At 36.1% G+C, this 22,220-nt stretch overlaps 1 protein-coding gene across 5 annotated transcripts in view; it reads right to left on the bottom strand.

Annotated features, from left to right (window-relative positions):
• Window positions 1–22,220, bottom strand: part of PARG (poly(ADP-ribose) glycohydrolase) — a 123,617-nt gene that overhangs the window by 58,871 nt on the left and 42,526 nt on the right. For all 5 annotated transcript variants that reach the window (XM_026481557.4, XM_026481559.4, XM_026481556.4 and 2 more), the window contains exons 8-9: window positions 10,860–10,952; window positions 6,399–6,556 (exon numbers count right to left, since the gene is read on the bottom strand). In XM_026481557.4, the coding sequence (XP_026337342.2) occupies window positions 6,399–6,556; window positions 10,860–10,952 (251 nt within the window). The remainder of the gene's footprint in view (window positions 1–6,398; window positions 6,557–10,859; window positions 10,953–22,220) is intronic.

Raw genomic sequence — 22,220 nt, 5'->3', positions numbered from 1 at the left:
CAGAAATGCACACAGAGACAGAGGCACCTAGAGAAAGAGAGACTCAAAGAGAATGAGATCTTCTTATAATAATCAAGCACCATCAGATATTTTAACTTCTCAACAAATTTTTTTTTTTAATTTAGGTTTTCAAGTCCTGGGTGTGTATATTTGAAGGCCTATTTTGAGTCAGCAGGTATGCATATGACCGTGCACATAAACAGACCACAATAACCCCTTGGCGTGTAGGAAGGACATTCAGGCATTTAACTGAATATTAGAGAGTATTTAAAAAAGCAAACAGAAAAAGCCAGTCAGGCAACCTCACTTTTGTTGAGGTAAGAAGTTATTTTGTTGAGAAAATAAAAACAAAACTTTTTATTTTCAAGGAAATAAGTCAATCAAGGGTCAGATACTTATTAACTGGTGTTTTTCTTTCCATACGTATAAAGAAAACCATAGTTTAATAAAATCTTTCCCTGAATAGAATATTGATAACATTACTGGAATTGAATTCTAGGCACACACACACACCCTCATGTGATTTCAAAGTTAAGGATTTAATCCCATTAGTACACAGTAAATCAAACTCAAAGCACTATAACCTCCACTTTAAAATGGATGCAAATGATAATCTGGAACCTAGCCACAAAGTCATTCTTGGCTTTTCTGTGAAGCAATCTGCCATATGGCCCCAACAGCACTTTCAATCCAGGGAAGAGGCAGATGTAAAAGCCTCCTGGGCTGACCACTGCTGCAACCCACAATTAATCTCTGACCATCAGTTTCTAAGCAATCTCAGAAGCATCAATGCTAATCACATTGGAAGCCTTTATATGAATGTTTAGGCCCTGAAAGGCAAGCAGGGGAAAAGGTCAGGGGTATTTAACATAACTAAGAAGAGCTGGAAGAACACAACAATAAATAAAAACAGGGAGACTTATTCAATTTATTGACGTCAGCCTCCCACCACATACTCTTAACCATTTTTCTTATTCAATGAACTAGCTAGCCATAGCCCTTTTGAGGCTAACTACACTCACACACATACAACTCCTAACTGCCAGAAACTATAATCATAAATAGCAACTAGGCAAAAAAGAAAACACCACCACAACAAAACGCTCCATAATCAGCTTACCAAATGGCTCATCAGATCAGGTACTTGATCTTTCATAAGTCACATGAAAAAGGGGACCTTTTGGTTGTTTTCCATTTCTGGAGCACGCTCAGAGCATTTTGCTCAAGAGGAAGTCAGACGTAATGAAAGAGCACAGTGTCCAAGTCCCAGTTCTGCTGACAAGTCATTTACTTTCACTAAACCTATTAGTACAGAAACTTCCCTACCTAGAAACTACCACAGATAGAATCAAAGTAAGCTGTCAACAGATAACATCAATGATCATGTATAGTCAACATTCCTGTTTTTTTGCTAGTTTAGGCTTATTAAACACAGACTATCTCAGCGCAGCCAAGTGCTGACATCCTAGCTGCTAGGATTCCCTAAAACAATTGTGGAGACTACCACATGGTTTACCTGCTCTTAATTAATTTTCAACATTCTGGTGACCAAAAGAATATCCATCAACCAGAAGACAGGAATATACCTGTACTCACATCTTCAATATATTAAACTCTCATTTGGTGAAAATGCCATTGGGATACTATGAGTTTAAATCCCTCATGGTCACTCTGGACTGATGAACGACTGATTTATTTTACAGATCAAGAATTCTTTCTAAGGATAGTTCTAGTTTCTATTAGCTATGATGTAAGAAGTGTTAATCTAATTAACATGAATAATTATTCAAAGGGAGGCCGGATAGCAGAATGGTTAAGGGACACAGCTTCTAGAGGCCAACTTTATCCTGAGTTTGAATCCCAATTATACCAGCTAATTAGTGAAGTAACCTACCCTGTCTAAGCCCTCCATCTCCTCATCTGAAAAATGAAAAAAACAATAACTTAGAAATTTGATATATTAGGTAAAAAAATAACAGCATGGTGATTGATACAGCAAGTACTTAATAAATATTAGGTACTGTTATTAAGAATTATTCTCATGCAAAAAAAAATTCTCATGCCCAGCAAAGAAATCAACATTTACATAAAATGCTTTTATTGTTCAAATCCATATTCCCTTCATTAAGAAAAATAGCTCGGCCTCTTTTTCCGTCAAACCTAACATGCTAACACTTATGAGCCAACCAGCTCAGACTTCAGGATAAATAACCAGCTCAGACTTCAGGATAAATGACCGTGCACAACAAAAAAGATAAACGTGCCTTTGCCTAGAAGTTCCAGCATTCTCCTGTCAGAAGTTTAGCAGAAAAACAATGATGCTTTAAAATTAACACATGTGGGGCGCCTGGGTGGCTCAGTTGGTAAAGCGGCTGCCTTTGGCTCACGTCATGATCCCAGGGTCCTGGGACTGAGTCCTGCTTCTCCCTCTCCCTCTTCTGTTCCCCCTGCTTGTGCTCTCTCTCGCTTGCCCACTCATTCTATCCCAAATAATAAAATCTTAAAAATAAAATAAAATAAATAAAATTAACACATCTTAAAATTGATATAAATCCTGGTAATTGTGGCAGGAAATGGGAAGTCACAAAAGCCAAGGCTTCCAAAGACTTTTTGACTTCTACCTGTCAGCCATTCCAAACCTGAGGTCTATTTTACTATTGAGAAAAGAATGCTGTCAGTGTATCAGAGGCGCAGCCCTTACAGGACCCTGTGGACTTTTTTCTCTTACATGCTGAAAGGGCAGTGACAGGGAAGGGGAGGTTATGATACTGCGTCTATAGTTAGGAAGGAAGAAGCTAGCTGTTTAAGAAAGGCTCAAAAAATCTGTGGGATTCCAACCTCAAAATCAAATTACAAAAATCATTCACTCTTTTTATTAACTTTGTCTTCTCCATTTCTGATGATTGGTAACTATTCTTCTTCTGATCATAAAAGTAATATATGCTTACTAAAAACAATTTCAAAAATATAGAAAAGGATGAAATACAAGCATTAAATGTGTTTATCTCACTACCCAATGGTAATCATAATTTTATTCACTTTCTTGTCAGTCCATGCTCATACATGTACTGATGTGAACATAAAGATACAACAGATACAGATATTTTAACATAATTGAGATCATATTCTACATATAACTTTTTATTCCCTGTTAAAGGCTACAATTGCTAATTCTTTTTTTTTTTTTTTTTTTAAGATTTTATTTGTTTGAGAGACAGAGAAAAGGGGGAGGAGCAGAGGGAGAGGGATAAGCAGACACTATGCTAAGCGTGGAGTCAGGTACAGGGCTTGATCCCAGGACCCTGAGATCACAATCTGAGCCGAACTCAAGAGTCAGATGCTCAAGCTGAACCAACTGAGCCACCCAGGCACCCCTACAATTGCTAATTCTAATCACGCTTAATCTTCTGCTCCCTTTCTGTGCTTTTTCTTGTTTTAACTAATGAGAAACACATATTTGTAGTTCTCCACAGAGAGCTTTAAGCTTTTCTGAGAAAAGGGCTGTAAACATTTAACCAAGATATCAGACTAATGTGATTTGTGAAGAGTTTAAATACTGAATTCTTTTTTTTTTTCTTTAAGTAAACCCTACACCCAACATGGGGCTGAAACTCACCATCCCAAAATCAAGAGTAGCATGCTCTACCAACTGAGACAGCCAGGCACCCCTAAATACTGAATTCTTCATGGGTGAAACTTAACATCTGCAATTTGCTTTAAAATTAAAAAAAAAAAAAAAAGTGGGGTTGCATAGGTGAAAACAGAGCAAAATAAAAATTCTGGTAAGTACTGAAGTTGAACAAACACAGGTTCATAATACTCTTTTCTTTATTTTTTAGTATGTTTGAAAATATCCCTAAAGTTTTAAAAATAACTTTTTTGGAAAAGAGGCTCTCTGATACAACCTTAACTTAGTAAGAGAATGCATAGTTCTTATCTAAAAAATAAATTAAAGAGGTCTATAATTAAGTCAAAGGATCAATCTGAGAAAGCTTGTAACTAAGACATGAAAGGTTTATCTGAGGAATCATCAAGATACATGCACTAGCTGACTACTCATCCCACGGAAACACACTGAAAGTGGCCATGGAAACACTAATTCTAAAGCATTATTAATTAGAGCTACTGCTTACCAAAACCCAAAACCAGAAAAACACAGAACCACTGGGACTGTCTTAAGAATTCTGGATAGAAATTTTAAAATTTACAGTATCCCTGGTGATCCTAGAGCCGATCAAACAATTATTCCAAATAAACAGAAAGACTATTTACCCTATGAAGATCCTTATTATTAATATAACTAATATTCTTCATGGAAACAGATAATTACATTTCTATAAAATTAAATTTCCACTGTTTCCTTTACATACAAAATTTGACCATTTCCTTTTCTATATTAAAAAAGAAAAGCTGCAAGAGATGCATAGCCCTTAACTACGAGTAGAAAAAAAGTCTTTAATAATTTCTCAAATAGGCAAAAAACTATAGTTAATAAACAGGTTCTTACACAACTACAATTGCAGATACCAATGCTCTTTGTTTTCTCTCGATCCTATCCCAAATACTAAAGAAATCAAAGGCAAAACCTTGAATTATATATAGCTTAAAAATAAAACATTTCCTAACTGCTAAGGGTAAGATGCAGTTTCAAAAATAAAAAACAGGAGACTAAGAATGAAGGGTCCAAATTTTAGTCCTAGCATTCTGCCACTAATCAATTTCTCAAATGTTTCATCTGTAAAATTTTTATTCACTCAATGTGGATTTATTGAAGGCCTACGATGCATGAAATTTAATGAAAGATCCCTATCCTCACTGATAGGACGCTTGGGTGGCTCAGTCAGTTAAACGTCTGACTCTTGATTTCGTCTGACTCTTGATTTCGGCTCAGGTCATGATCTCAGTGTTGTGAGATCGAGCACTGCGTCAGGCTCCACACCCGGCGGAGGGGCGGGGATCAGCTTGAGATTCTCTCTCTCCCCTGCCCCTCCCCCAGCTCTCTCTCTCTCTTTCTCAAATAAATAAATCTTAAAAAAAGAAAAAAGATCCCTGTCCCCCCTGAAAGGATGAAACAAGCAATTATAACAAAGTAGGGTAGGTGGTACAGCAGGAAAAGTAGAGAACACTAAAGGCACATGCCTGGTTGTACAAACCTAGAAGTACCCTGGCTGTCTTCTTTCACCCACTCACTGATCCACTCTGTCACCATCACACTGACTTGCCCTTCAAATGTCACCACACCTCCACCCCCACCACCACTCGATCCCAGCTATCATCCTCTCCTTCCTGGTGTATCTCAATGGCCTCTCCAACTGTAGTGTACTATGGCCTCTCTCCACCCAGTACCCACACTGCAGTCAGAATAAACCTTTGAAAATGCAAATCCTATAAATACATCAGCTTCCCCCTCCTCCCATTTAATGACTTTCTATTGCCTTAGGAAGGCCTAGTAGGCACAGCAGGATGGCCTACTGGTCCCCATCTCCTTCTGCAACTTGTCCTCTCTCTCTGTGCTGCAGCGGCATTGGTCTTCTCTCAGTCCCTGGGGATGTCATGTCCTTTTTACCACAGTGCCTTTGTATGTGCTGTACCCCCTGCCCAGAATGTAATCATCTCTCCTTTTCTCCTTGGTAAAAACTCCTACTCACTCCTTCTTACTTAGTTCAAAAGTTATTTCTCCAGGAAAGGTTTCCTTTATTAAACTATATCCTTTTCTAATAAAGTATCATAATACTATATACCTCTCCTTTATATAACAGAGATACATACAGACCTTCACTGGAACCCAGAGGAGTAGCAAACCTATCCTGGCAGGATGAGAGCTATCAGAAGCAGTGATACATGAACTGATGCTTGAAGAAGGAATAAAGGCCTTGTGGAGAGACAAGAGCACAGAAGTCAGAAACTGGCTCGTCCCTTCTCTTGTAACCATTAAGGCACTTAACAAACTGTGGAGAATCCTGTAACTGCTCACTGTATATTTGAACTAAATGACTAAATACTATTCTCTTAAAACAAACTTAAGCTTCTAACATAACTGACTCAAAATTAGGTTAACAAAATGTTCCTCACAATCAAAGAGAATATGGTATAAAATGGATATCTCTTGCTGGGATTTTAAATAAATTCTCTTACACAGATGACATTATTTTTCATTGTTTCCCCACTCCTTCTTAGTGTTAATAAGGAAGAGTAACCATATAATAACAAAGATTTTCATTGAATTTTAATTATGTTGCCTGCAAAATAGCAAAAATACCACTAACTCACTGCATTATAAAGATTAAATTAGATAACCGGACATAAAATGTTTGGCCTATGGCAAATCACTGGACAAATATTAGTTCCTTCCACCCTTCTCTATTTCACTTTTAAAGAGGTGTTCTCTGAAAACATACCGATTGAAGTTAATGTCTGGGTAGCTAGAATACTCGGATTTCATCTTAGCATTTCGCCGTGGAAATGTGCAGAAGAAAGCATTAGCTAAAAGACTGGCAATCTGTTCCTGTGACATTGTGATGGAATGATTCATCTTCTGTTTCAGGAGCGGTATTGGCTGACAGAGGAAACAAAATATACAGACAAGAAGAGCAATAATTAGTTTAGCAATTTCAAAAGCAGAGGCACCAAATTGCATTTGCTAAATTAAGGCAGGAATAATTTCAGTCCACTCTTGAATCCTTAAATCAGCAGTACTGTTGAAGTCAAGGGCAGTTCATCAAGGATGATTGGAAAAGTGTACTTGTTTGACAAACTGCAGATTTCTAATCAATAATAATGATAGTGAAGAGAACACAAAACACTACTTATTAGTGGAAAACAAGATTGCTTTAGCAAGTAGGAAATAAAAACACATTATCCGTGTAATGAAAAATTAAAACAAAAGATGAAACAGAAAAATGCAACATTGAGTTTAGCTATTATTACACATGCTAAATTTTATTCTCACTTGTATTTAAGATTGCTGGATGGAACAATTTTTCTATTTTAGTCCTAAATAAAATGATCTAATGAAAATAATTCAATAAATAAGTCTTTCCTTCTAATTCTGAATCACACTTTACTTTGACAATTTCTTTATGAGACCTAAATCTAATTTTATTAAAGCAATTAACAGAACATGTGTATACAGACTTATGTATAACTTGTAAGAAGACAGGCATTTCCTACATACTCATTTTAAGCCAAGGTAGACACAGGATATTTTTCCTTTAAAGTTTTTATGTTGGAAATTGTCTTCTAGTTGTACCAAATCCAAATTCATTGACTTTTTCTTTTCAGTATAATCCATGGGACCTGACCATTACATTCAGTGGGTTTTGTTCTACTTTAAATGTTTAAACTATATGTTTTTAAAGACATGATGGTAAAGCCAAGTTTATATATCAGTCGTGAAGTTTTAAAATGCTCCAACATAATGTTTAAGATGCTTTTCCTTTTGCCTTTCAATAAGACCCATAACTAAGAATCCTGGATATCTGCATTCATTTTAAACCAATATACACAGACAACTGTCCTGATCGTATCTAAGGAATCAATATCAAAAATGAAACCGAGGAAAGGCAGGCAAGACAAATCAAAACTCCAATGATTTAAAATTAACTTTTTTCTAAGTAACAGAACATGTACATTACTGCTAGAATAAGAGTTTGCTAGAAAAAGGAAAGGTTAAATTTGCAGTTCAACTATTTCCCTTGGGAAAATACAAAGATAAACAAGGGAAATGTAAAGAATCACTACAATATCCAAAAATTCTCTCCTTTTAGGCCTTAGCAATTACCAGTTCTAAGAAAGAGGAAGCAGAGAGGTCATATCGATTTCCATTTCCCAACCTATACATTTATTTACAACCCAGCAATGAGTTTAGAAAAGGTGACAATGTATCAACGGCTTCAAGCAAACTGTTACTTAGTTTTAGTTAAAAATGAGCTTTTAACTGCCGTTTACCAAGTTATCCATAAAAATGACTTTAAAAAATAATGGTGGTATTTTAGGCCTAATGAATGATAAACACAAACATTTCTTAACCCCCAAATAATGAAACAGTACAATTTTAAATACAGTAATTGACTTCTATTTGCTTGGAGGAGAAATGTCATGCTTGGGGAAAACTAGAAGATGTGCATCTTATCAAATGCTCAGCTAGATAAAATAAGAGACTGGTTTAATATGAACCAAGACCTTTCAAAAAGTTCATGTCCAAAATTTGTTTCCTTCCTTTAATTTCCTTTTTATAAATCTAAAATTTACCTTTTCAGTTTGTCATAGAGAATGTTAATGTGATAAATCATTAAATAACCACATATGCAATTTAATTTGCCAAAGATATATTTTTATATCAAAGTGAAATGTTAACTTGCACAGCAGAGATTTACTTTTCAGTAGAGTATAACGCCCAGACTTAAAATGTTCTCCCCATTAATACATGAATGGAAGAACAAAATTGTTTTTAGTCAGGCCAAAATGTTGGGGAGCCACAAGTCTGATTTTATTCTAACAAGTGCCCTATTAGCATTTATAAATAAAGATGTTTTTGGATATATATCTCATTACATAAAATATGGAAATGCTCTTGCCTAAATGCAAGGGGAACAGAAGAAGATTAAGTGATTCATGTCTAAAGGCTACATGCTATCAATTATGAACTACACGTTGAATTAAAAAACCATTTAATTAAGCACATGAAACTTGGGGACACAAAGAGGATTTCCCTTCAAGAAGAATATAATATAGTCAGAGGAGATATATAAAGATATAAATTACAAAATAATGTTTAGTGTGACTTGAGTGTAATCGGAGGGATTAACTTTGGCTAGGAGAGGTAGGGAAGGCTTCGCAGGGGCCATAAAAGTTAAGCAGAACCTCAGAGATAGTGAGAGATTTTACTAGGTAAGGAAAAACGCAAGGAGAAAAAGGAGAAAGAGTGAACATGACCCCTAAGCAGCAAAAACATTCCAACATAAATAAGAAGAGGAGTATTAATATATATTTTCCTTGCCCAATAGAAAAACTTATTTCAGACACAATGCATTAATGATGTGAAATTAAAGTTACATAAAATTAGAAATACCACAGTAAAATGCTAACAAATACAGCACATTGAAAAACATTCAGTGGTTGTCAACTGAAGAGGGCATGGCCCTCAGGCATTTGGTTATGTTTTTAGGTTGTCCCAACGATTGTGCTTGTGGTTTTGGGGGCACCCCCGATGACAAACTGCTGTGTGTGACACTATCTCACACATTTGTAAACTGTTCCACCCAAAATGTCCCTAGGGCCTCTGAAGAGCAACAGTATTAGCAGAACCTTGGCTAGCATCCATGCAGCAAGGGGGCTGGCTCTAGAAACAAAAGACAGAGGCAAAATCAAGCCATTATTGTGAGAAACACAGGAAGAAAATTATAAAGAACAAATCAACAACCTCTCATGGTGATTCGAAAATCTGTCCACTAATTCTTTGATATTTCCACCTTTTTAAAGATTCATTTATTTTGTTTATTTTATTTTAGAGAGAAAGAGAGCACAAGCGGGAGGGACAGAGGGCGAGGGGGGGGAGAATCTCAAGCAGACTCCGCACTGAGTGCGGAGTGAATGTAGGGCTCGATCTCACAACCCTGAGATCACGACCTGAGCTGAAACCAAGAGTCAGATGTTCAACCGACTACGCCACCCAGGCACCCTGATATTTCCTCCTTTTAAGAGAGTCTAATTACCATCTCCTTGTGTGTGGATTAGATTTAATGACTAATTTGTAATCAATAGAAAAATAGCAGGAGTGACAGTAGGTGCCTTCAAAAACTATGTCAAAAAAGGCACTGCCAATTTCTTGTTCCCTCCCTCAGGTGGCTTGTTCTGGGGAAGTTACCAACCATGTCATGAGGACAACCCAATCAGCCTATGGAGGGCAATCATAAGAAACTGAGGGCCTCTGGGCACCTGGGTGGCTCAGTCGGTTAAGCCTCTGCCTTCAGCTCAGGTTGCGATCCCAGGGTCCTGGGGCTGAGTTCTGTAGTTCTGTATCAGGCTCTCTTCTCTGTTGGGGAGTCTGCTTCTCCCTCTGCCTCTGCCTCCCTCTCTGTTGCTCATTAATAAATAAAGAAAAACAAAAAAAAAACAAAAAAAAAAAAAAAAAAAAAAGGAAATTGAGGGCTTCTGCCAAAAGCCATGTGAGTAAACCAACTTAGAGGCATCTCCTCCAGTCTCGGTGAAACCTTCAGATGACTGCAGCCCTGACCAACACCCTGACTGCAACCACAAAAGATCCTGAGCCAGAACCATTCAGAGAAGCTGCTCCTGAATTCCTGACAGAGACTGTGAGATAATAAGTGTTTGTTCCTTTAGGCCTGGAAATTTTGAGGCAATTTATTATGTAGCAATAATTAATTAATACATTCCCCCGAAAAAGAAATAATACCAAATTCTTTCTTTCATTTTTAAAAATTAAAAAAACCCATGAGCTCATTTGTTATACAATACACCACTGTGGGGGCAAGGAGTGTGAGGTAGTGAGCCATTCTGAAGATAAAATGTTCTAAATCCATTAGTATGTTTTGGAATAATGACTTTTTTTTTTTTTTTAAGTCAGAGACTGTTTAAACAAAAAGAAAATAGGAAGTTTGAATAAGCAAACTTCAACAGTGTAAACTGAAGCTCAGAAATTGAATGCTGCATTTTTAATGTCCTTTTGCAGCATTCCCTCTAGCCTCTAACCTTTTCTTCAGTATAGCAAAATATACTCTTCAGCAAAAACTGTTTCCTATCTCCCTCCTCTCTCTCTTTGACCCTGGTCATCAGAGTTTAAAAGAAATTCATTTGTGAGTCTCAAGAAAGCTACTGAGGAAGAAGTCATTTCTACTAACCTGGGTGCAAATATTTGGCAGACAGAGTGCAATTTTCACCATATCAGGCAAAATGGACTGATACAAATGTTGAGCTTCTGCTTCTTCAAGTACCTGAAAACCAATAAAATGTATTAATGAATAATAACAAATGAACAAGTGTTTGTTATGAAATTAAATTACATACCTGCTTTTCATAGGATCCCATAAGGCACATTATCAGTATCATCAAACACATATAAAAGGTCATCAATAGATGTGCACTAACTCACAAATTCATTTTCTTTCTTTTTTTTAAGATCTCATTTATTTATTTGACAGAGAAAGCACAAGCAGGGGGAACAGCAGAGGGAGAGGGAGAGGGAGAGGAAGAAGCAGACTCTCCGCTGAGCAGGGAGCCCGATGTGAGACTCGATCCCAGGACCCTGGGATCATGACCTGAGCCGAAGACAGACACTTAACCAACTGAGCCACCCAGGCGCCCCTAGAAATTTATTTTCAAACATACCTAATTTACCTGAATACCTTCTGAAAATTAATAAAGCATCCCAAATATCAAATATCTCTCATATCAACATTCACAATTAAATAAAACACTTGCAAATAAAACAAAACAAAACAAAACACCAGCACATTCTGCCCTTGGTTACAAATAAAAACTGCTAGACTACTAAGGACTCTCTCAGACACCCTCAAGAATTCAACCAGCTTCAACTGTCTATAACTTTAAAAAATCAGAGCACAGTATATTTTTCAAATCTAACCTACTGGGTAGTAAACAATGAGGTGTCTGATGAACTTAAGAATTTTTCTTTCTAGGCACCCTTGGGAGGTTAAAACCACAATTCCCACATCATGATTTGAAGCACAACAAAGACAACATTCAGAGCTCATTTTTGTCTTTTATAATTTCCCATCCCTACAAGCTTTAGAAATTACTCCAGGTCTTTTGATCTAATTTCTTTCTAAAAATAAGGGTATGTCTTTAAAAGTACTGAAAATGAAAACACTGTTAATTTGGAAATTAACCAATCTGAAATTAACCAATTAACCATTTGGAAATTATTTGTTAAAAATAAAACATTTATCAATTTAAAATTACATTTGAACTAAAGGTGGTCTCACTTATAATCCAGTCTAATTCTGTCATTACTACAAAGAAAAGAAAACTGAGGCCAAGGAAGTTACCTGATTATCCTAGCTTGAGGAGGGCAATTAGCAACTAAATCAAAACTAGAACCCAAGTGTTTCCACCTCTACTCTACTGCCCTCCCCACCTCTCTACGTGAAAGGGATTAATGAGGATACAGACTCTTCACAAACCTACAGCCTTTCTTTGCTATAAACTGGAATAAAGGAATATTCATTTGTCTATCGGCAGCTGCACAAGGTATCTGTGTAAATAGAAAAAGTATCAATTTATATCCCCTCTGGTTTTTACAGGGAATTTCTAACACTAAGAATTGTCTTTATACCAATACGCTAAAATCCAACCTATGCTTACCTCCCTCTTAAAATTAGGACAATGGGAAAACTAATATTGAGAATGAAAAGAAAGATATTTGCAATTCATGGGAGTTTGGGATTCAATCACAGATATATAGAAAACTAAGTAAGTGAACAACATAAGACAATTATTAATCCTGGTGAAAACATAAAGTTGTGCAAGAATGGAAAAGCAGGGGCGCCTGGGTGGCACAGTGGTTAAGCGTCTGCCTTCGGCTCAGGGCGTGATCCCGGCGATCTGGGGTCGAGCCCCACATCAGGCTCTTCTGCTATAAGCCTGCTTCTTTCTCTCCCACTCCCCCTGCTTGTGTTCCCTCTCTCGCTGGCTGTCTCTATCTCTGTCAAATAAATAAATAAAATCTTAAAAAAAAAAAAAGAATGGAAAAGCAATCATATCTTAGATATGTACAGTGCTTTTACTATCCTGCTTTAAAAAAACAGAATATTGATCTTAATTGAAATGAATATGATAACTATGTTAGGAAAATGGGAAGTAGAAAAAAGGTTTGTGTTAGTGGCGAAGAGGGAAGTGAACGATACCCAAACCTTAATCCTCTATAAAGGGAAAGGTAACACAATTTAAAAAAAAAAAAAAAGGTAGAGTTCGATGTGGTGCCTCTTCATTATAAGCCTCTTTAATAAAAATAAAAACTAAATTAAAAAACACAGTCATAGAAGTCATACTACTATTTTAGAGGTACACAACAAAAATCCTTGCTTTCCTTTACCTGAAAAAGCATAAAACATACTAACACATTTGTTTAAAATATTCAAACTCAGGGGGCGCCTGGGTGGCACAGCGGTTAAGCGTCTGCCTTCGGCTCAGGGCGTGATCCCGGCGTTATGGGATCGAGCCCCACATCAGGCTCCTCCGCTATGAGCCTGCTTCTTCCTCTCCCACTCCCCCTGCTTGTGTTCCCTCTCTCGCTGGCTGTCTCTATCTCTGTCAAATAAATAAATAAAATCTTTAAAAATAAATAAATAAAATAAAATATTCAAACTCTTCTTATTTATAACTCCATCTTTTGCTTTTTAAAACATATTTTGAAATAATGATAGATATAAAGGAGGTGGCAAAAATAGTACAGAGAGGTCCAGTTTACCCTTCCCCCAGTTTCCCTTAATGGTTCCAGTTTACAGAACTATAACACTATCAAAACCAGGAAATTAAAACTGGTACAGTATATCACTCTATGCTATTTTTATCACATGTACATTTGTGTAACCAACACCAAAATCAAGATACAAAACTGTTTCACTACATCTCTCTCCCCTATCCATTTAGTCACACTCTCCTTCCTCCAACCATTCCTAAGCCCTAGCAGTCATGTATCTGTTTTCCATCTCTATAATTTTGTTATGTTATATAAATGGAATCAAATAGTATATGTCATTTTAAGATTGACTTTTTCATCCAGCATAATGCCCTTAAGATCAAATCAAGTTGATACAAGCATCAATAGTTACTCCCCCCTTATTGCTGAGTAGTATTCCATGGTATGTATATACTATGGTTGTTTAACCATTCACTTACTGAGGGACGTTTTGATTGTGTCCAGTATTTGGCTGTCACAAATAAAGCTGCCTTTTACTTTCAACCTCCCTATATCATTATGTCTGAACTGATTTTTTATAAACAGCATATAGTGCATCACTTTTTTATTCACTTTGTAAATCTCTTTCAATTGGCAGATTTAGACCATCTACATTTAATCATGAATATGGTAGTGAATACTCATTTCACTCTATTTTCTATTTCTTTTATCTGTTCTCTTTTTCCTTCCTTCTTCTGGGTTATTTACACATATTTTAGATTTCCATTTTTATTAATCTTAAATGTTTTTGAGTATATCTCTTTCAATAGATTTTACTGGCTGATCTAGACATTACATTATGTATAACTTATCAGTTTATTGGTGTCAACATCTTAACAGTTTCAGTAGAGAAATTTTACCTTTCTTCAAGTCCCTTTACCCTCCCCCATTTATAATATAATTGTCTTCAATATTTCCCTACATACATTGAGAATTACAGTGTTATAATTATTGAAAAACGGTTAAAGAGAAAATGTCAAACAATTTAGAATACTCAAGAAGAAAAGTCTATTATATTTACTACATGTTTACTCTTTCTGTTGTTCTTTCTTCCTTGCTGATGTTCCAAAATTCCATCTTTTATCATTTCCTGTTTCAAGAAATCGCTTTAGACATTCTTTTAGGACAGGTCTACAAATGACAAAGTCTCTCCCTTTTCCTTCATATGAGAATCATGGTTTCCCCTTTATTCCTGATGAATATTTTTAGTGGATATAGAATTCTGGGTTGACTATTCTTTCCCTTTAGTCCTTTGAAAATACTGTATCACTTCCTTTGATCTCCATGTTTCCTGATGACAAATCCACTATCATTCAAATGGTTTTTCTCCTACAGGCAATGTGTCATTTCTCTCCTAATGCTTTCAAATGTTTTCTTTGCCTTTCAAGAAGTTTGACTCTATGTCTTGGCATGGATTTTAGGGGGTTTATCCCATCTGGGGTTCATTTGGCTCCTTCAAGCTGTGGGTTTATGTCTTTTGTAAAATTTGGGAAATTTTCAGCTATTACTTCTAGTTTTTAGCTGCTATTTCTTCTATTTTTTTTTTTCAGAAACTGACCTCTCTCTTCTCTCCTTCTAGTACTAAAATGACATGAATGTTAGATCTTTTGTTATAGTCCCAAAGGTCCTCAAACTGTTTTTTGTTGGGTTGTTTTTTGTTTTGTTTTGTGTTTTTTTGGCCAGTCTATTTTCCTTTTGTTGTTCAAAATGAGTTATTCTGTGGGTTGGTTTGTTGGTTTTTTTTCCAAGTTCATCATTTCTTTCTTCTGCCATCCCATTTCTTCATTGAGCTCATCCACTGCATTTCTTTAAAAATTTCAGTTATTGTATTTTTCAGTTCTAAAATTTCTATTTGGTTTTTCTTTATAGTTACTATTTATTTGCTGAAACTATTTTTTCATCATTTTAAGCAGGTTTGTAATTGCTCATTGAAGCCTTATGTGATGGCTGCTTTAAAATCTTGTCACATAATTCTAACACCTGTTTTATCTTAGGGTTAGGGCCATTGATTGTCTTCTCATTTCAACTCAGATTTTCCTGATTCTTGATGATGAGTCATTTTTTTATTGGAATCTGAATATCTTGGGTATTATGTTCTGAGACTCTGTATCTTATTTAAATCCTGTTTTAGCAGGCCTTCTGTAACAGAGGAAGGCAAGCGCTGCCTCATTACTGCCAGTTCAGAATAGAAACTCAGGCCCTCTATTTGCGAGGAGTGGGGAAGGCATCTTGTGCCACTGGGTGGAGGTGAGAGTTCAAGCTCCCTGCTAGACCTCTACTGTACTTTTCCAGGGCCCCACAGACCTAGCTGGTCAGTCTTTTCTCTACCTTTCAGACTCTTCTTATGTTCATATAGTGTCCAGGATTTTTAGCTGTATTTAGCAGAAGGGACAGGGAGAAAGATCTACCCAAACATTGTTAACCTAAAGACATTTAACCTTTATGTGTCTTAATGGGCTGACAGCTTCTCCTTTGGGTACCTGTCCTTGTCTTTTAAAACTGACATACCAAGTAGTTGCTGCCATGCTTTGCTGACGGTCACAAGCTTTAAAATATCACTTATTTGTCTGATAAAACGTTACTGCACTGGACTTCTTCACAACTGTCAACACTTCAGAGCTACGTCTAAATGTTGCTTTGGAAACGCAAATGAGAACATAAAAAAACATCATTCGAGAACATAACCAACCCAACTACTGTTTGAGATAGAATGCATAATTTAAAAAGCTACCATGATCTTAAGCCTTCTCACATATTATTAGTATTTTTATGCAAATGTTACTTTTATAAATTATTAATAAAATGCAAACCAAGATATAATGAAAAGTTTTTAAAATGTAAATCATTTCTTCACTTCCAGAGTAGCAAGAACCTTAATAAATAGTAAATGTTTATTTATAATATAGCATATATTTTGCTTATTTATAATAATGGCAATGATGATTATAAGGAAAAATACTGTAAGACAATAAAAGAAGAGCTTCATTAAATTTTCCCACAAGTAAAGCCCTCCTCTCTATTGGATAGTCTGCATAGGTAATTATATGTAGCAGATATTTCTGCCTGCGTATATGTGTGTGTGTGTGTATTGTATTTTTATTCTAGTCCTACAAATCCATTATGTGTATGTCTCATTCAGAATTGACACAGTGAGTTTCAAAATTTTAATGCTATTTTGCTCATCTCTTCTCTTTAAACTATAAATCTGTTTGTTAATTCAACTGGCCAGTAAACAAATATTTTGAGTATTTATTATGTACCAGACACTGTGCCAGGAATGAATTTAGAACTGTAAACAATAACAGACATGATCACTGACTTCTGAGTCTCACAGCAGAAAGCCCTATGCTCTTTCTGTGACCACCCCCCTCAACAGGTCAGCCCTAACCCTGAAGGATAATCATGGGTCATACTGCAAGTTCATCACAGTGACTGTAGAAAGGCTTTCTTTCTTCCTTTAGCAGATAGAAACATGGACAAACTACTAAAAAAGAGTAACTGATTTGCCAAATGTCAAAAAATTATGAATGATTTAAATCTCTAGAAGCATGCAAATGAAGAGATGTTTACTTATTTCTTCTTTCTCGGAGTACCTGACCAACTAAAACTAAATCTGTGAACTGCGCTCTATTACTACAGACATATTCATAATGACTAAGTACAGTGTTTGGCACGCAGAAAGTATTAAATAAATAATGATTTCTGAACTTTGAGAAAGCGAAATCTGTAGCTGATAAAATCAGAAAACTACCATCATTTTACTAAAAGAGGAAGTTTCCATAGATCTACTTCTTCAAACAGTTCATAACAAACTTTTAAAAAGTAACCAGCCACAAATCAATGAATATAATAAACACCTTAAGTCATTCCATTTTATCTATTGGTCTAAACCTAGTTAGATCCCAGTAAAACTTTAAAGTTACTAATAATCTCTTTTAATGAAATTTTTCAAAAAAACCCTTTATATACAAGGTCTAGACTATTAAATTTTATTACATAATTTTCCAAAAAAAAAGCTTTATCACACCCCAAAATTCGAAGAGGAAAAAAAAATCATCCTATGATGCTGAAATTAAAGTAACTACTCAACTTTGTTAATTTTTTGACTATATGGTATACTATATTTTATTGCAACTTGGTTTTTTGTCATAAGAGAAAGCCATAGAAGCCTTTCTATGTAATAGAATGATAAGTGCTATATAGTATTCCATAGTTTAAATGTATAATTCCCTACCAATAATTATTTTCCCAACATATGAAACTTTCAAAAATACAGCAAAGTAAAATAACTATACACTTAATACCCACATACTCAGTAGTTTCTATAATTAAATTACATTTTTCTATATTCACTTTTGTCACATAGCTACCCATACTTCAATCCGTTTTTAAATGCACTTTGAAGTAATTGGGGACATTTGTACATTCATCACTTCAGACTGCATATCAATAAGTATAGTTTAATATTTAACTTAATACAGTTTTTTCTTCTTTTGAGATAATATTTAAATTCAATGAAATAAACTAATCTTAAGCAGTATACTTAAGTGGCATATTACCATTCAACAAATTTTTTACAAATGTATATACCTATATAACCTAGACTCTTATCAAGATCTAGGACATTAAAGGGGCGCCTGGGTGGCTCAGTTGTTAAGCATCTGCCTTCGGCTCAGGGCGTGATCCCAGAGTCCTGAGATCGAGCCCACATCGGGCTCCATGCTCTGCTGGGAGCCTGCTTCTTCCTCTCCCACTCCCCCTGTTTGTGTTCCCTCTCTCTCTGGCTGTCTCTATCTCTGTGAAATAAATAAATAAAATCTTTTTTAAAAAAAGATATAGGACATTATCAAAACCTTAAAAGTTCTCTCATGCCCCTTCCCAGGAAACTCCTGCCCCCACACCTGAGGGACTACCATTGCTCTAAATTTGTTCCATTATAGATTAGTTCTGCCTCTTATAAAACTTTATGTGCTGGAAACAAAGGATCTGTGCTGTTTTATGTAAGGCTTTTTTTCCTCAACACGATGTTTTTGAGATATATCTATGTTTAATCAGTGATTTTGTTCCATTTTATTATTTTATTCCATTGTATGAATACACAACAATTTGTTTATTCATTGTCCTGTTAATAGACAACTGGGCTATTTCTAGGTCTTGGCTATTAAAGATGCTATAACATTCTTCTATAAACACAGGACTTGTGTATGCACTTTCATTTTTCCTGGGTATAGAAAGGAACAGAATTATGAGCGCCTGGGTGGTTCAGTCAGTTAAGCTCAGGTCATGGTCTCTGTTGTGGGACTGGGCCCACATCGGGCTCTGTGCTGGGCATGGAGCCTACTTAAGTTTCTCTCTCTTCCTCTCTCCCTCCCAGTCCCTTCTCTCTCTCACTCTTTAAAAAAACAAAAAAACAAAAACAAAAAAAACCCTACCAGAATTAATAAATTAATGGATCATAGGGTAGATAGATGTTTAGTTTTCTAAAGAACTGCCAGACCTTCCCCCAATGTAGTAGTACCACTGTACACTCCAACAACAAAACATGAGAGTTCCAGTTGCTCCATATCTCTACCTACACTTGGTCATTTTAGTTTCAGCCTTTCTAGTGTTTGTGTACCAATATCTCATTCCAATTTTCATTGGCATTTCTCCAATGACAACAGATATTGAGCACTTTTTAATGTGCTAATTGGTCATTTGTATGCCTTTCTTTGTGATGTCTTTTAAATTCTTTTGCTCATTTTTTAATAAGGTTGTCTTTTTAATTTTTAATTGTAGCTATTTATATATTCTAAATACAAGTCCCCTGTTAGAGAAACTTTTTGCAAGTATTTTCTCTGTCATTAGTTTGTTTATTCATTTTCTTAATGTCCTTAGATGATGAGTATTCATTAATTTTTTTCTTTTATGGTTAATGTTTTCTGTGCCCTATGAAATCTTTGCCTAAATGACAAAGATACGTTCTTCCTGAAGCTTTATGGTTTTAGCTTTTTAAAAAAAAAAAAAGATTTTATTTATTTATTTGACACAGAGACAGCCAGCGAGAGAGGGAACACAAGCAGGGGGAGTGGAAGAGGAAGAAGCAGGCTCCCAGTGGAGGAGCCCGTTGCGGGGCTTGATCCCAGAACGCCCTGAGCCGAAGGCAGACGCTTAACGACTGTGCCACCCAGGCGCCCCTGGTTTTAGCTTTTGTATTTAGAATTATTTTCTATGTATGCTGTGTAGAAAGAACTGAAGTTCATTTTTCCCCCATATGTATATCCAGTTCTTCCAGCACCATTTGTTAAAAAGATGTTTCTTTCTAGCGCTAGATTGCTTTGGCACCTTTGTTGAAAATCAAATGATTGTATAATCATGGGTCTATTTCTGGGTTTTCTTGGTTTTCCACTGATCAGTTTGATTCTTTGTTTCATTTTGTTTTTATTTTAGTATAATTAACATACAATGCTATATTAGTTTCAGATGTATAATATAATGATTCAACAATTCTACATTACTCAGTGCTCATCACAATTTGATTCTTATGCCACTACTACACTGTATTAGTTTCCTTAGGCTCCTATAGTGAAGTACACATCTGTATAATAAAGTACCACAAACTATGTGGCTTAAAACAACAAAAATTTATTCTCTCACATTTTTGGGGGCTAGAAGTCTGAAATCAAGGTGCTGGCAGGGTTATCCTCCTTCTGAAAGCTTTAGGGAAGAATCTTTTCATGCCCCCTCCTAGTTTTGGTAGCTACTCGCAATCCTTGGGGTTCCTTGGCTTTTAGAAGCTTTCAACAAATAGTAGCTACTATTATGACGACACATATTTTACCCTCTGCCTCGTTTAACATTTTACTACAGTTAAATGACTAAATATGCGACAAGATTTAGTTCACATTTCCCTGACTTTCCTAATTACTCCTTCCTCTGTGACTCTGTCATCACACACACACACACACACACACACACACACACACACACACACACACACCCGTACTACAGCACTTATTACAGCTTAGTATAGTAACTTAATCACATTTTTGTTTCCTCTCCTCCAATCAGTGAACACTGCAAGAGCAGGGATTGTAGCTCTGATATCTTGTATTCCAGTACCAAGCATGGCATTTAGTACTCACTATTATTTGCTGAATAAAGAGTTAATGAAAATAAAAACATCACATTTTACCTTGAAAGTATCCCTGAAAAATAGAAAGCATAAGGACATCTAAAGAAACTACAGCTTGAAGCAGGTAAAGCAATTTGCCACACTCACATTTAGTGGCATAAAATAAGACTAGATGCCAGGGTTTTGCTTGCCAGATTTTAGAGAATGGAGCACTGGCCAAGAAACTGGAAGACTACAGTTAGAGGCGCAGATCTGCATTTACTCTCTGTATTAACAAAAAATTCCTGAATTCTCTACTTCCTCATCCATAATAAGGATAATTCTAACTCTGTTTAACTTACAGAGTTATGAAGGCTCACATGTAATAGTGCTTTATGAATTCTAAGGCCCCACATGCAAATGCAAAGTAATAATAATCATCTAATGGGCCAGTAATTCACCACCTTTTTGGAGCCTCCCTCTTCGTTCATCACCCCCACATCAATTAACTGCCAAGTCCTACTGATTGATCCAGCAGGAACTTACATACTCATTACCTCCTCTTAATCACTACCACTAAGCTACCCTGACTCAGCCCTTCATCCAATCTCCCCAAGAGTGCTACAATAATTTAACTGCTGGCCCACCTTCAGTTCTGCACAAGTACACCCTGGTGTGTCCCTGCTCCACTTGAAAGCTTTCCATGGCTTTTCACTGCCTTAATAATACAGTATAACTCTTTGAACTAACAACCAACTACCTGGCCTTAGATGCTTGTCTAGTCTTCTTTAGCACATTCACACACCACCTTCTGTGCATTTTACATACCAGGCAACTCAGCAATTTACTCTTCTTGAGCATCTACCTGTGCTGCCACAGATAAAGTCTGTGCTACACCTACACCATCTTTCCTACTCAACTTTCAAACTTACCTAACCTTTGATGTCTTGCTCAAACAACATGATGCTTCAAAGTCTACCCAAACTGATTTGCCAGCTAGAAGGTAACTTTCCCTCTTGCAATTTATCTGTACTTTTTTTTCACAAGACATTTAAGACTTCCTTCTTTATACTGTAGTTATTTATGGATATTCCTACTACTGCTTACTAGAAGTTCCTTTAAGACAAGATTTATGGGGGCACCTGGGTGGCTCAGTTGGTTCGGGATCTGCCTTCGGCTCAGGTCATGATCTCAGGGTCCTGGAATTGAACCCCATGTCAGGCTCCCTGCTCAACAGGCAGTCTGTTTCTCCCTCTACCTCCGCTCAATCATGCACATGCTCTCTCTCAAATAAATAAATACTAAAAAAAAAAAAAAAAAAGGTTTATGTTGATTCACTATGCCTAGAACAGGGATATTCATATGTAACATACTCAAGAAAAATATTTGTTCAATTAACTGAAATTTTCTATCATACATAATTTTACAAAGCTCATCCTCATCCTCTTCTCTACTGCCTATGAGAATCTCCACTGCTTAGGGCAAATACTAGAGTTTCTTTCCTTCTTTCTTTCCTTGTTTTTTTCTTTTTAAGGAAAAGTAAATTAAACTGCATATGGAGTGAGCTTTCTATAATATACCTAAAACTTAACAGGGCTACCTCTAGAGATCCCAAGTCTGAGAGACAGGTTCATGTTTCAAAAATTAAAAAGAGGGGCACAGAGGCGGCAGTTAGTTAAGCAGCAGACT

Source organism: Ursus arctos, unplaced genomic scaffold, assembly GCF_023065955.2.
Source record: "Ursus arctos isolate Adak ecotype North America unplaced genomic scaffold, UrsArc2.0 scaffold_7, whole genome shotgun sequence".
Taxonomy (NCBI): Eukaryota; Metazoa; Chordata; class Mammalia; order Carnivora; family Ursidae; genus Ursus; species Ursus arctos.
Note: the sequence above shows the minus strand (reverse complement) of the source record. Positions and strands in the feature narration are given on the sequence as shown.